The 12,756-nt window shown below is 44.1% G+C and overlaps 1 protein-coding gene across 10 annotated transcripts in view; it reads right to left on the bottom strand.

Annotated features, from left to right (window-relative positions):
- The window catches only part of TNK2 (tyrosine kinase non receptor 2), a 544,303-nt gene that overhangs the window by 48,804 nt on the left and 482,743 nt on the right, over positions 1-12,756 (bottom strand). For all 10 annotated transcript variants that reach the window (XM_063916519.1, XM_063916517.1, XM_063916516.1 and 7 more), the window contains 4 exons: positions 11,430-11,576; positions 11,125-11,219; positions 5,807-6,001; positions 4,026-4,117 (listed from right to left, as the gene is read on the bottom strand). In XM_063916519.1, the coding sequence (XP_063772589.1) occupies positions 4,026-4,117; positions 5,807-6,001; positions 11,125-11,219; positions 11,430-11,576 (529 nt within the window). The remainder of the gene's footprint in view (positions 1-4,025; positions 4,118-5,806; positions 6,002-11,124; positions 11,220-11,429; positions 11,577-12,756) is intronic.

The following is a 12,756-nucleotide window of genomic DNA, read 5'->3' as shown; positions in this document are numbered from 1 at the left end:
CGGCGGGGGTCTGTAAAGGGTGCCTAGGCACCCACTACCATAATATGCCGCCCTGAACTCCAGTAACATGCCTCCCAGGGCGCCCCCCCCCCCCAGCGCCCTGCACCGAGTGACTACCGTTGGTGATGTGTGTGGGAGCAAGGAGCACAGCGTTACCGCTGTGCTTTACCTTCCGTTACTGAAGTCTTCTGCCGTCCTGAAGTCTTCTGATCTTCTCATACTCACCCGACTTCTGGCTTCTGTGAGGGGGTGACGGCGTGGCTCCGGGAACAAGCGGCTAGGCGCACCAAGTGATCGAACCCTCTGGAGCTAATGGTGTCCAGTAGCCGAGAAGCAGAGCCTTGAAACTCACAGAAGTAGGTCTGCTTCTCTCCCCTCACTCCCACGCTGCAGGGAGCCTGTAGCCAGCAGGTCTCCCTGAAAATAAAAAACCTAACAAAAGTATTTTCTAGAGAAACTCAGTAGAGCTCCCCTAGTGTGCATCCAGTCACTCCTGGGCACAAAGTCTAACTGGGGTCTGGAGGATGGGCATAGAGGGAGGAGCCAGTTCACACCCAGATTAAGTCTTTTTAGTGTGCCCAAGCTCCTGCGGATCCCGTCTATACCCCATGGTCCTTTTGGAGTCCCCAGCATCCTCTAGGACGTAAGAGAAACTATGTTGGGTTCTCTAGGTCCCTGTTGTTCCGAACCCTCCTTTGGCATATCTAAAATACCCTGGGGTTGTCTCCCATACAGTAGCTGAAAAGGGCTAATCCCAGATGAGGCCCTCATTAGCCTGGACATGAAAGGCGTACCCTGATTGGTAAGAATTTCCTTAGGGATTCCCAATTGGGCATACAAGTGAACCAGCTCCCTAGCATTCGTTTAAAGGGCACCTATGTCAATGGTAATGGGACAATTTGGTTAATATTAGGGGATTCTGTACTGGAAAAAGACTTAGGGGTTCACATAGATAACAAATTAAGCAGCAGTATCCCAAGTAGGAGTGCAGCAAAGAAGGCAAAGAAGATATTAGCATGCATAAAATGGGGAATTGATGCAAGGGACGAGAGTATTATACTCCCACTATATAAATCACTAATGAGGCCACATCTTGAATACTGTGTGCAATTTTGGGCACCATATTACAAAAAGGATATCCTGGAGCTAGAAAAGGTTCAGAGACGGGTGACCAAACTAATCAAGGGCATGGAGACGCTGGAATACGAGGAAAGGCTTGCAAGGCTAGGCATGTTTACATTGGAAAAGAGGAGACTAAGAGGGGACAAATATATAAGGGGTCAATACACAGAGCTTGGGAGGGACCTGTTCTATAAGATCAGCACAGAGGACACGTGGTCACTCGCTTAGGTTAGAGGAGAGGAGTTTCCGCACATTGAGGCGAAAAGGTTTTTTCACAGTAAGGACAATACGTGTTTGGAATTCCCTGCCTGAGAGAGTAGTAACAGCGGACTCGGGCCCCCATTCCGAGTTGTTCGCTTGCAAGCTGCTTTTAGCAGCTTTACACACGCTAAGCCGCCGCCTACTGGGAGTGAATCTTAGCTTCTTAAAATTGCGAACGAAAGATTCTCAAAATTGCGATTACACACCTCTTAGCAGTTTCTGAGTAGCTTCAAACTTACTCGGCATCTGCGATCAGTTCAGTGCTTGTCGTTCCTGGTTTGACGTCACAAACACACCCAGCGTTCGCCCAGACACTCCTCCGTTTCTCCAGCCACTCCCGCGTTTTTCCCAGAAACGGTAGCGTTTTTTCACACACTCCCATAAAACGGCCAGTTTCCGCCCAGAAACACCCACTTCCTGTCAATCACATTACGATCACCAGAACGAAGAAAAAACCGTGAGTAAAATTCCTAACTGCATAGCAAATTTACTTGGCGCAGTCGCACTGCGGACATTGCGCATGCGCATTCGCGACTAATCGCTCCGTTGCGAAAAAAAATAACGAGCGAACAACTCGGAATGACCCCCTCAGTCAACACCTTTAAGAATGGGTTACATAAATTTCTATTGAATAAAGATATTCAGGGTTATGGGCGTAGTCGCGCATTATAGTTAATATAACTAGTCCTAACATAAAAATAACTAGTCCTATAATATAATAAGAGACCACAAATAGGTTGAACTTGATGGACAATTGTCTTTTTTCAACCTTAGTTACTATGTTACTAAGAGGAGCCTGGCATGAGGGTTTAGGGCAGGTTCTCTGGCAACGGGGCAGGTCTGGACAGACCCTGAGGGTGACTTGAAGGAGGGTCCTCTCGTATTCCTCAGATGTTCCATGAAAATAAAGGGCCTTTACTTTTGGCTACTGATGTGCCGATTCTGCTGGGATCAGGAAACTTGAAACCAAAGTTAGCTCACTACCAGTGTCCACCAAGGCAAGGACTACGTTCTGGTTATTGAGGATGGTTACCAGAAATAACCCATTGCCCTTCCGGGTATACTCATGATACAGTAGCTTGGCTACATTTGCCCCTCCATAAGGGCTAGGGAGCAGTACATAGACTCCAGCAGTGTCTGTTACTCCATCTGGATGTGTCCAGGCTCCCCACATTCAAAACAGGTTAGCTTAGTCAGCCTCAGGTTCATCTCTTTATCTACAGGGTTTTTCACCGTCGGTGCCTGGCAGTTCCCATACAACCCTGTTTTTTGTCTTGTCATACGTTTTGGCACAAAGCTAAGAGGCTTGGCCATTTGCTGCAACACCCCAAATCTCTCCACTAGTGTGGCGAGTACTTTGGGGGTCAGCCTGCATCACCCACGTTTGCAGACCCCGCCCAAAGTCCGGACGTTGTGGTCAATTGCCAGCAGCTACACAATCTAATGGGGCGCGTTTTCCTTCCTTTTCACCACTTCCTCAGTATTTCGATCAAAGTGGCCAATTGAGTTCTGAACAAACTTCTATGGAGAAACACCACTCATAGGAGTACTAAGCTTGCCCTAGCCCAGTAATGCAGACACAAGGTATCTCAGTCTTTAATGTTGAGTACACCGACACTGAGGTCCACAGAAATCTGCTGGACCTCATTAGAAAAGTATGGCTCCAGCGTCTGCACCCAGACCTCTGGTGGCCATTTCGCCCTATTGGCTGTGCTTTTGGAAGTGGTGAGGTAGACTTCTATATCACTGTCAGCTGACATATTCTGAAGCTTGGGCTCCTCCTAAGGACCCGACTGTTGTTGCGGTCATTGCCGCAGCTACCGTTCATACCACAATTCTTGCTGCTGTTGCATCTGCTACTGTCCGCTCACAAGTATTTCCTCCATGTTGGATTCTGTGTGGGTTGGGAAGGGGAAACTAGCTTTCCTTAGCATCCCGTGAACTGACACCACGTGATAAAGATGCTATGTAGTGGAATCACATACTCACTTTGGGCTTCTACAACACGGTTTTATTTTGACAGGATGACCGCAACCCAGTAACTTTCAGAGTAAATAGTCACAGTCATGTCACTCACTAACAGATAACTACTCCCTAGTCACTGGCCACTAACTGGTGTCGGTCATACAGACAAATGGCCTAAACAGATTTTAACTACCCTAAGCTCCTCCTCCCCATCCCAGTCTGACAGGCAAATTACACTTACACCTAGTCTTTACAAAGTAGCTGTTGACATGTGCTCTGTTTTGATTACTTCAGCTATGCCAGGCTGGTAGGAAGACAGACTATGACACCAGCAAGCAGGTAAAATACTATTTTTTTATCCTTCAAATGCATAATTTCCCAAATATATATTTAATCCGTGGACTGCTCCACAAAACTAGATGTACCAGTATGCCTACTCAGTACTCACACTGTCCAACAATCAGCCTGCACATAACCTGCTCCTCCTCAAACACTGCCACCTTTTTCTAGAAACATTTCTGCTTTTCAAATGTAAGTGCAATTGTGGAAATTGAATGGTTTGTGTTTCGCAGATCACCTCCCATGTGTTCTTTCAGTTTCAGAATGATATATAGTGGCCATGTATACACCTGGTATCTGATATTACACAGTGATAAGGTTGATTACCAGCTACTCACTTTTTGCTCTCCCTGGAAGTTGAGTTGGTCTAGGAGTTCCTTGATCAAGTCCTAGAACGTCAGGTGGGTCCATGGGATTTCCCAAGTACAGCCTGCAGGGGGAAGCAGAGGACAAAAGTATGTCATTCCTTAGGCAAAATATTGCATCTCAACACAAGGAGGTAAAACACTGAACTGGAGGGATGAAAATGTTCACATATTAATGTGGCACAAAATACACTGTCTATGTAAATAATTATCATGATGGTCAAACATTCCTGACTTCACAATCTGACAGCTCTATTTTAACTCATAGCCCCTATATCATTATCTAACAATATTACAAAACACTGTAAATATCCCTCAATTGCAGGCCATGTGACAATAAGAGGCAAATTTACTAAAAGTCGGTCTTAACGGATTTCAAGTCACTCTAAATCGATGCAGTGTTTCAGGGGGGAACAATATTTTTCCTTTGTGTCCTGTATTATTAGAAACGTTAAGAGGAGTGAAATAAACAACATATTGTGAGAGAAACATAAATGACGGGGAGTGAGCAAATATAATAGTAGCACATGCTGTAGGGCAGGGAGATGAATCTGGGCACTCCAGCTGCAATGGAATTACACATCCCAGCATGTCCTGCCACAGTTTTAGCATGATCTAACAGCGAAACTGTGGCAGGGTATGACATGTTGGAAGGTGCAGTTCCACAGCAGCTGACCAGTAAAAGTATACTGAATTGTGCATATGTAGCTGTGCTCCTCAGTGAACTGTTATTTTAAATGACCCTGCCGACATGTATATGCATAATATGCAGAAAGACAATAATACTGAAGGTATAATGATGTGTCATCCGGGAATCCTGGCAACGAGTGTGGACCCATCACCCAAGTGGGAATACAAGGTTGCAGTCGGGATTCCGACCAAGGGCATAACCCTCGCTGTCGGGATTCTGTTGTTGGTATCCTGAACGCTGGGATCCAGACAGGCAGTATATTAACCACATCCTGTCATCCTCTATTGATTCTAATGAAACTGTCCAGTTAGTAAGTGGGGTGCCAGGTTCTACTCAGCAATAAGAAACAATGGATCTAGTTTACTCTATGAAATGTCTGATTTTGCATTGCTGCTCCTATATAGACAAGTTTTATATACTGTACATCAAGGATGCAATATGATGGAAATCACACTCTGCAAAAGTGTAAGCGTCACATCTAAGTCCAAACTCCTTTTATATTTCAAACTTTTCGGATTTGTCCATTAATACTGCTCAATTGACCTAATTTATGGCTTACATCATTAGCTAAAGGGAATATTATTATGTGTTACTTTTTGTGTGTGTAAAGATAATTACATCGCTCGGTGTGCCTAGAAATGCCTTCTCTGAAGTGTAACACTCTGGCTCAAAATGCATACGATTAAAAATAGAAGATGAAACCTGCATACCACCAGCTCAGCACAATTTAAGCCCTATCACAGAATTAAAATACCCCAGCATCCCTCTGTACAGGAGGCAATACCCCTAATAATGCGCTTTCTAAAGTCTTTTAGCTCTTGCAGCTATTCTTTGTTTTAGCTGTTGTATTCCATCTGTAGTAACATAAGTTTAACAAACAGAGCTTCATTGAATTATCCAGGATTCACGTACACATCTTAATATATTACACCATCAGATGATTAACTTTATTCCTACCTAAAATGGAGCAAGACGTTACTTTATAAAGATAGAAAAAGCAGATCACAAAGCTGTAACTTCCAGAAAGGACCAGATACTTTCAGTAATTTTAAAATATCCTTACTCATCAATCTTGTCAGGGAAACCCCAGCAGTGAGCGGGCACAGTGTCTCCATGACCCGTATGGATGAAGCTGTTCTTTAGAGGCCGACTAATATCATGAGCTGATAGACCAGCTACAGAGGTCACTGTGTTCCGTGGAAACTGACCAACCTTCAAGGTTTGTTTGTTCTGACCTCTCCACCAGTAATTCTCTGCCCTGTGGGACACATAAATATCATAAAACAACAGACAGCAGAACAGGCTTCACTCTGCAAAAGTAATATCTGTATAAGTAAGCTCCTGTAGTCAGGCATAGCAAAATCAATTACAAAAAAAAAAAAAAAAACTTTTCTTTTTTCATTTAAAAGCTTAGTATTAAATTCTTTCTTGACTCAGTGGTGGAATGCAGTAATCAAAGCTACCAGCAGCTACCTTTATCCCTGGCAATACAGGTTTGTACTACGGCAGTGGTTACGTGTTTCGTTTGTACGATTAACTCTTTGCCCAATTAACACGTGGGTACATGCAGAGTAAAGAGTGAGTCAGCCCTTCTTCCTGTCATCCCGGAGAGCACACTCCCTAAAACTGTAATCTGTCACACACACTCCTTCCTGCCTCCTCTGGAATTCCTTCTGTCTTTCAGTAGTTACCTAGCAGAAAACGTCAGCATATGAGGGGGCAACGGGCAAGATATGACAGGTATCCTCCTACAGCTAGAAACTTGAATGAAGCCACTGATACGGGTTAACCTCCTATACGCCTGCAATGACCATGCTGCTTTCCTATCACTAGAAGTAAATCAGGGAGATCCAATACCTAAAGTGCTAATATGGTCACTCTCAGTGACAGATACATGTACAGCCTGACATTTTACTTTCTGACTGATGTGAAAAATGTCACCAGACAAGGGTGTGGAAAGAAGACGTTACAGCGATAGGCACTGTAGGAGAGAGTGGAGAAGAGACACAAAGTCACATTAGCTGCCACTAACAGAAGTCTACATTACCATGTACTGTGCCTGTGCTCACCTGCTGATGCAGCAACACTGGTGAGCACTGACAGTTACAGAAAAGATACAGACACCTTAATTACTTCTGTTTTCTATAAATCTTACAATTACCTTATTTGCACATACAGTATTTATGGGTTAGTCCTATGGTTTACGCTGGTGCTTAATAAATAAAATAGCAGATAATTATGAATAGTCCATATACTAGCAATCAAAATACCCTGTTTGTCAGTAACGCATTCAAATTCATCAAAAACTTCTGCCCAGCCAGCAAGTCCACTCTGCAGTCACTAGCACCCATCCCCAGCACGTTTTTTTTGGGTAAAAATTCAGTTTCAAAAACAGCTGTTTGCAGGTTACTTACGAAGCCCCAGAGAAGGAAGTCTAATCTGTGTCCTATGTTCCGGCAGGACTTCTGTCCTTGCTGCTCTTACACCTCTTTCCCCTTCCCCCCTTCACTTGTAACCCATCCCTTCTGTGAAGATCAGCTCACCTGCCCCCGCTGTGCGGCTGCCAGCAGGAATGGGAGCAGTGTGTGGGTGTGTAAGAGTGTATCTAAGCTGCAGCACGCCATTGGTACACAGGCAGGGTCAAAGGAAATGAGTGCATTTAAGTTCGTTGTTTTGTATTTAACCCGTTCTTTGGCAGAGGGACTGCTTTTGTCAGGAAGACATTACACTACACAGAGGGAAATGACGGGCAGTTACAGTAGTTGGGAAGGAGTCTAAATAATTAGATCTTATGGTGGCAATATTGTGATATGATAGCAATTTTGTGAATAATTTTACCAATTAAAAAGAAGGAACGTCATTATCTCTATGTAATAAACTGTATTGTAGTTCTGAGTCTGTTACAAGATCTAGGCCTACCAAATGTATGCTGATAGCATATCGCTTTGTCATGAATCATCTGTTGAACTACAACTCTCAGGATGATTTGACAGTTTTCTCAAAACCTGTATTATTAAAAATGCAGTCTGCAGGCCAATGCGGAGTTGAAAATAAGCCGGTTTGCGGACAGTGTCTTGTGTCTCTTTGCACTGCGCATGCTCCGGACCTGAGAGCATACATGTATGAGCAATGCAGGGTTGTATGTGTTTCAGTCACATATCCACTTCCAATGTGCCATGGGGGTCATTCTGACCTGATCGCACGCTAGTTTTTTTTGCTGCACTGCGATCAGGTCAGAAATGCGCATGCGTATGCACCGCAATGCGCAGGCGCGTCATACGGGTACAAAGCGGATCGTTGCTGAGCGATGGATTTAACGAAGAATCCATTCGCACAGCCGATCGCAAGGAGATTGACAGGAAGAGGGCGTTTGTGGGTGGCAACTGACTGTTTTCTGGGAGTGTTTGGAAAAACACAGGCGTGTCAAAGCGTTTGCAGGGCGGGTGTGTAACGTCAGTTCCGGGCAAGAACAGGATGAAGTGATCGCAGCGGCTAAGTTCAGAGCTACTCAGAAACTGCACAAAACTTTTTTGTACCGCTCGACTGCACATGCGATTTGCACACTTGCAAAGCAAACATGCACTCCCCTATAGGCGGCGACTATCTGTTCGCAGTGCTGCAAAAAATAGCTAGCGAGCGATCAACTCGGAATGACCCATGTTCTCACACAGTGTGAGTGAGAACTGACAAACCATACATATGAGTGACATGGACAGCTGGAATGGTTGACACTGAAACACATCATAATAGCATAACTTCATTTTTTTACTGCTACTGTAGCAATGAAATCATAAGAGCACAATATGTTTTAATAAGACAGCTACTGAAAATGGAGTACAGGTAGCAAAGGCTAAAAAGTCATTCACTTTAGACAAAGCAATGCAGCTTAATCAGAATGCAATGCAAGCCACCTTCTATGGTCTCTCTATTACTGAACCAGTATCTTCTACCTGTGACATGGTAAATATGTGGCCGGCATGACTACAGAGTGCTGTGCTGAGAAGGTAATTTTACAAAGATTTCAGTAGAGGGGTTAAATCATCAGCACACATACTCCTCTCCAACCAGGTTGGAGTTATCAGTCTATTCAGCCTGTCTCTGACGCTGGGGCACAATTACGAGGTGTGGTTGTGATGGGCGCTCCTCCGTGACTCACTTTCAGCTCTCCACCCAGACCTGATAACCTACCCACAGGGTGCGTCAGTGACAAACTCACTATTTAACCCCTGATTTGCTAATGAACATACACAATAGCAACTTATAATATTCACACCTATCCTGTGTGCATTAAGAGTAACCCTTAGGGATATATTTAGTAAAGGTCAAAGTTCATCGATTCAAATAGTTTCCACAGCTAAAACACATATTTACTAACATGATTTTGGATATTCAGTTTTAAATGTTAGTAAAAATGTGCTTTAGCCCTGGAAACAAAATATCAACTTAGATCAATCTGAAAGTGATAAAAATCAATGAAAATCAACCCTTTGTAAAAATACCCCTTAGGGATACATTTACTAAAGTGTGGGTTTTTAGAAGTGGAGATATTGGTGGTCATTCCGAGTTGATCGCTCACTAGCAGTTTGTAGCAGTCGTGCAAACGCTATGCCGCCTCCCACTGGGAGTGTATTTTAGCTTAGCAGAAGTGCAAACGATTGTAACGCAGAGCGGCTACGAAATAATTTTGTGCAGTTTCAGAGTAGCTTTAGACCTACTCAGCGCTTGCGATCACTTCAGACTGTTCAGTTCACAAACACGCCCTTCGTTCGCCCAACCACGCCTGCGTTTTTCCTGGCACACCTGCGTTTTTCCGAACACTCCCTGAAAACGGTCAGTTGACACCCAGAAACGCCCACTTCATGTCAATCACTCTGTGACAGCCAGTGCAACTGAAAAGCATCGCTAGACCCTGTGTGAAACGACATTGTTAGTTGTAATAGTACGTCGCGTGTGCACATTTTGCGGTGCGCATACACATAAGTGCAGTTTTTTAGCCTCATCGCTGCACAGCGAATGAATGCAGCTGGCGATCAACTCGGAATGACCACCATTGCCCATAGCAACCAATTAGATTCTAGCTATTATCTTCTAGAAGATGCTAGATAGATGATAAGTAAAATCTGATTGGTTGCTATGGGCAACAACTCCACTTCCAAAAACCCACACTTTAGTAAATATACCCCTAAAAATCAGCATGATATACATTAACACATTCTACTTCTGCAATGAACTGAAGTAGCTTTTGGGAATTAACACATTTACTGTCTGAAAATACAGCTGTGACAGGTACAATATATATTGTCCTGGCAATACCAATGAACGTTGGGTAACACATTGGCACCCTTGTATGCTGGCTCACCAGGTGAGAATTGCAGCAGACGTTAAATTTGAATTTGGTCATCGATAGAAAATGCTTTACCTCTTCACTACTGTACATATTTGACAGGTCTTTATATTATTATTATTACATTTTATTTATATGGCGCTGCAGCACCCTACAAAGGCAAACAGTAATACAGAACATAGTAAAACAGGCTTGGATGGCCTGTCTCTGAACAGATGGCTTATTTGAAAGCAGTACAGTGTACACTACAGTGCAGCACTGTAGTCTAATACATTGGTTCAGAGTGCCACTGTGCAGGGACGTCACTGGGGTCAGTGGCACCAGGTGCGGTGAAAAGCCCCCATACTGAAAAGGTTTTGTGGCCTTAAGACCCAGCCCCATTTTCATCACTCCGGGGGAAGTGTCCAGCATTCCCGGAGGCTCTTTTGGCTGCACTGCTGGCTCCTACACAGTGACAGGAGCCGAGTTCTGTACGTAATGTCACAATGCAGGACCCGGCTCCTGTCACTGAGGAGGAGCCGGCATTTTGGTGTCACCCCTCGGAGGGTGTCACCTGGGTGTGTCCCATACCACCCTAGCGACACCACTGCCACTGCGTGAGATCTTGTCAATAATACATTTTTATTGAGTTACGTTGTGTGCGCTCTGATTTGGGCCATCAAGATAGTAGGCTGCGCCTCATACTGCCTGTAGCATTAAAGAGGCAGAGTGCGACCATTTAAACAGACTGCACTGCTTAGGGTGTGCCTGAGTGTTCACGCCCCATCCAGCAATTAACCTGCATTCTCCGCCTCTTCCACACAAGGTCTTGGCTCCGGCAAAAGGAAGAATGTGTTTTATTCTTACTGCGTACTTTCACTGTATCTAAAGAACCTAAAATTCATCCAGACCTTTATTAATTTTAGCTTTGATCGACTTGGTAGTTCACCTCACTATGATACCGATCTTATAATGCTGCTCCATTTGGGGTCTTAAGTAAGTACAATCTATCTCAGATAATGAAATTGTTAAGTTCCCAGAAGGGAGGGAACTGGTACCTGCCCTCGATGACAGTTATGACATCGTCCATCTGGATGTGCAGTTTGTCCGGCTCCTGGAAGTCTTGCAGCGCTCTCATATCTGTTGGTCGAGCCTAGGATGCAAAGGATAATGGCACAGTAACTTGTCAGTATAAGAGTATAAGAAGTGACAATCACATGCACAAACAGCTGCAACCTCTTTGTTACTGCGGGGGGCATACACAGGCCCTTACATAGCACAAAACCACATTCATATATGATTTATAATGGGTGAATTTAGCAGAAGAAACTGAGCCTGTGTCATGTAGGTGCTAGGGCCTTACCTCCACCAGGAAGTCTCTCAGCGCTACAAATGTTGGCCGATCCTCAGGTTTATGTGCCCAACACTGTAGCATGACATTATAAATGTCTTGTGGGCTGTCTTCTGGGCGTGCCAGGCGCTCACTCTCTTTATCAATCTTATGAAGGATCTGCACGACAACAGGAACAGTCAGTATACAAGAGTGAAGAAGCTCTTCATATAGTGAGTAACACTGTGGAGATAAACTACAGTAGGAATGGTTTTAGTGAGATTGACCACACCATAAGGTTTTGCTTTAATATGAAAAAATTAATGAATACAGGGTAACTCTGGTTATCAGGAATCTGCACAGAATGTCCCTGGTCATGGAATATAATTTTTTAGTCTATGAACCCAGGTGCCAGTACTCAGAAATAAGACGCTGGTACTCAGACATAAGGTTTTCGGTACTCAGACATAAGGCGCCTGTACTCAGACATAAGGTGCTGGTACTCAGAAATAGGGTTTGTTACTCAGACATAAGGCGCCGGTAATCAGACATAAGGCAACTGTACTCAGAAATAAGATGCTGGTACTCAAACAAAAGGTGTCTGTACTCAGACATAAGGTACCGGTACAAAGAAATATGGTTCTGTTACTCAGACATAAGGTGCCTGCACTCAGAAATAAGGTGCCGGTACTCAGACATAAGGTGCTGATACTCAGACATAAGGTGTCGATACTCAGACATAAGGTGTCCATACTCAAGAAATAAGATGCCGGTACTCAAGACATAAAGTACCGGTACTTAGACATAAGGTGCTGGTACCCAGACATAAGTTGCTTGCACTCAAAAATAAGGTGCCGGTACTCAGACATAAGGGGCCGATACTCAGACATAAGTTGCCTGCACTCAGAAATAAGGTGCCGGTACTCAGACATAAGGGGCCGATACTCAGATATAAGGGGCCAATACTCAGACATAAGTTGCCTGCACTCAGAAATAAGGTGCCGGTACTCAGACATAAGGGGCCGATACTCAGACATAAGGTGCCAGTGCTCAGACATAAGGTGCCAGTGCTCAGACATAAGGGGCCGATACTCAAGACATAAAATGTAATAGAGTGAGTTTCAGAAAGTGAGAGATTTGGTAAGGTTTTTCAGGTTTTCTAAAGTGGCAATCATTTACACTGCAAAACCAGGTTGATCTTGCTGTGTAAATGATTGCCACTTTAAAAAAAACTGCAAAATCTTACCAACTCTCTCACTTTTTGAAACTCTCACTCTATTACATTTGGCCCAAAGTGTCGGTACTCAGACATAAGGTGCCTACACTCTGAAATAAGGTGCTGGTACTCAGACACAAGGTG

Source organism: Pseudophryne corroboree, chromosome 4 (genome assembly GCF_028390025.1).
Source record: "Pseudophryne corroboree isolate aPseCor3 chromosome 4, aPseCor3.hap2, whole genome shotgun sequence".
In the NCBI taxonomy this organism is placed as follows: domain Eukaryota; kingdom Metazoa; phylum Chordata; class Amphibia; order Anura; family Myobatrachidae; genus Pseudophryne; species Pseudophryne corroboree.
Note: the sequence above shows the minus strand (reverse complement) of the source record. Positions and strands in the feature narration are given on the sequence as shown.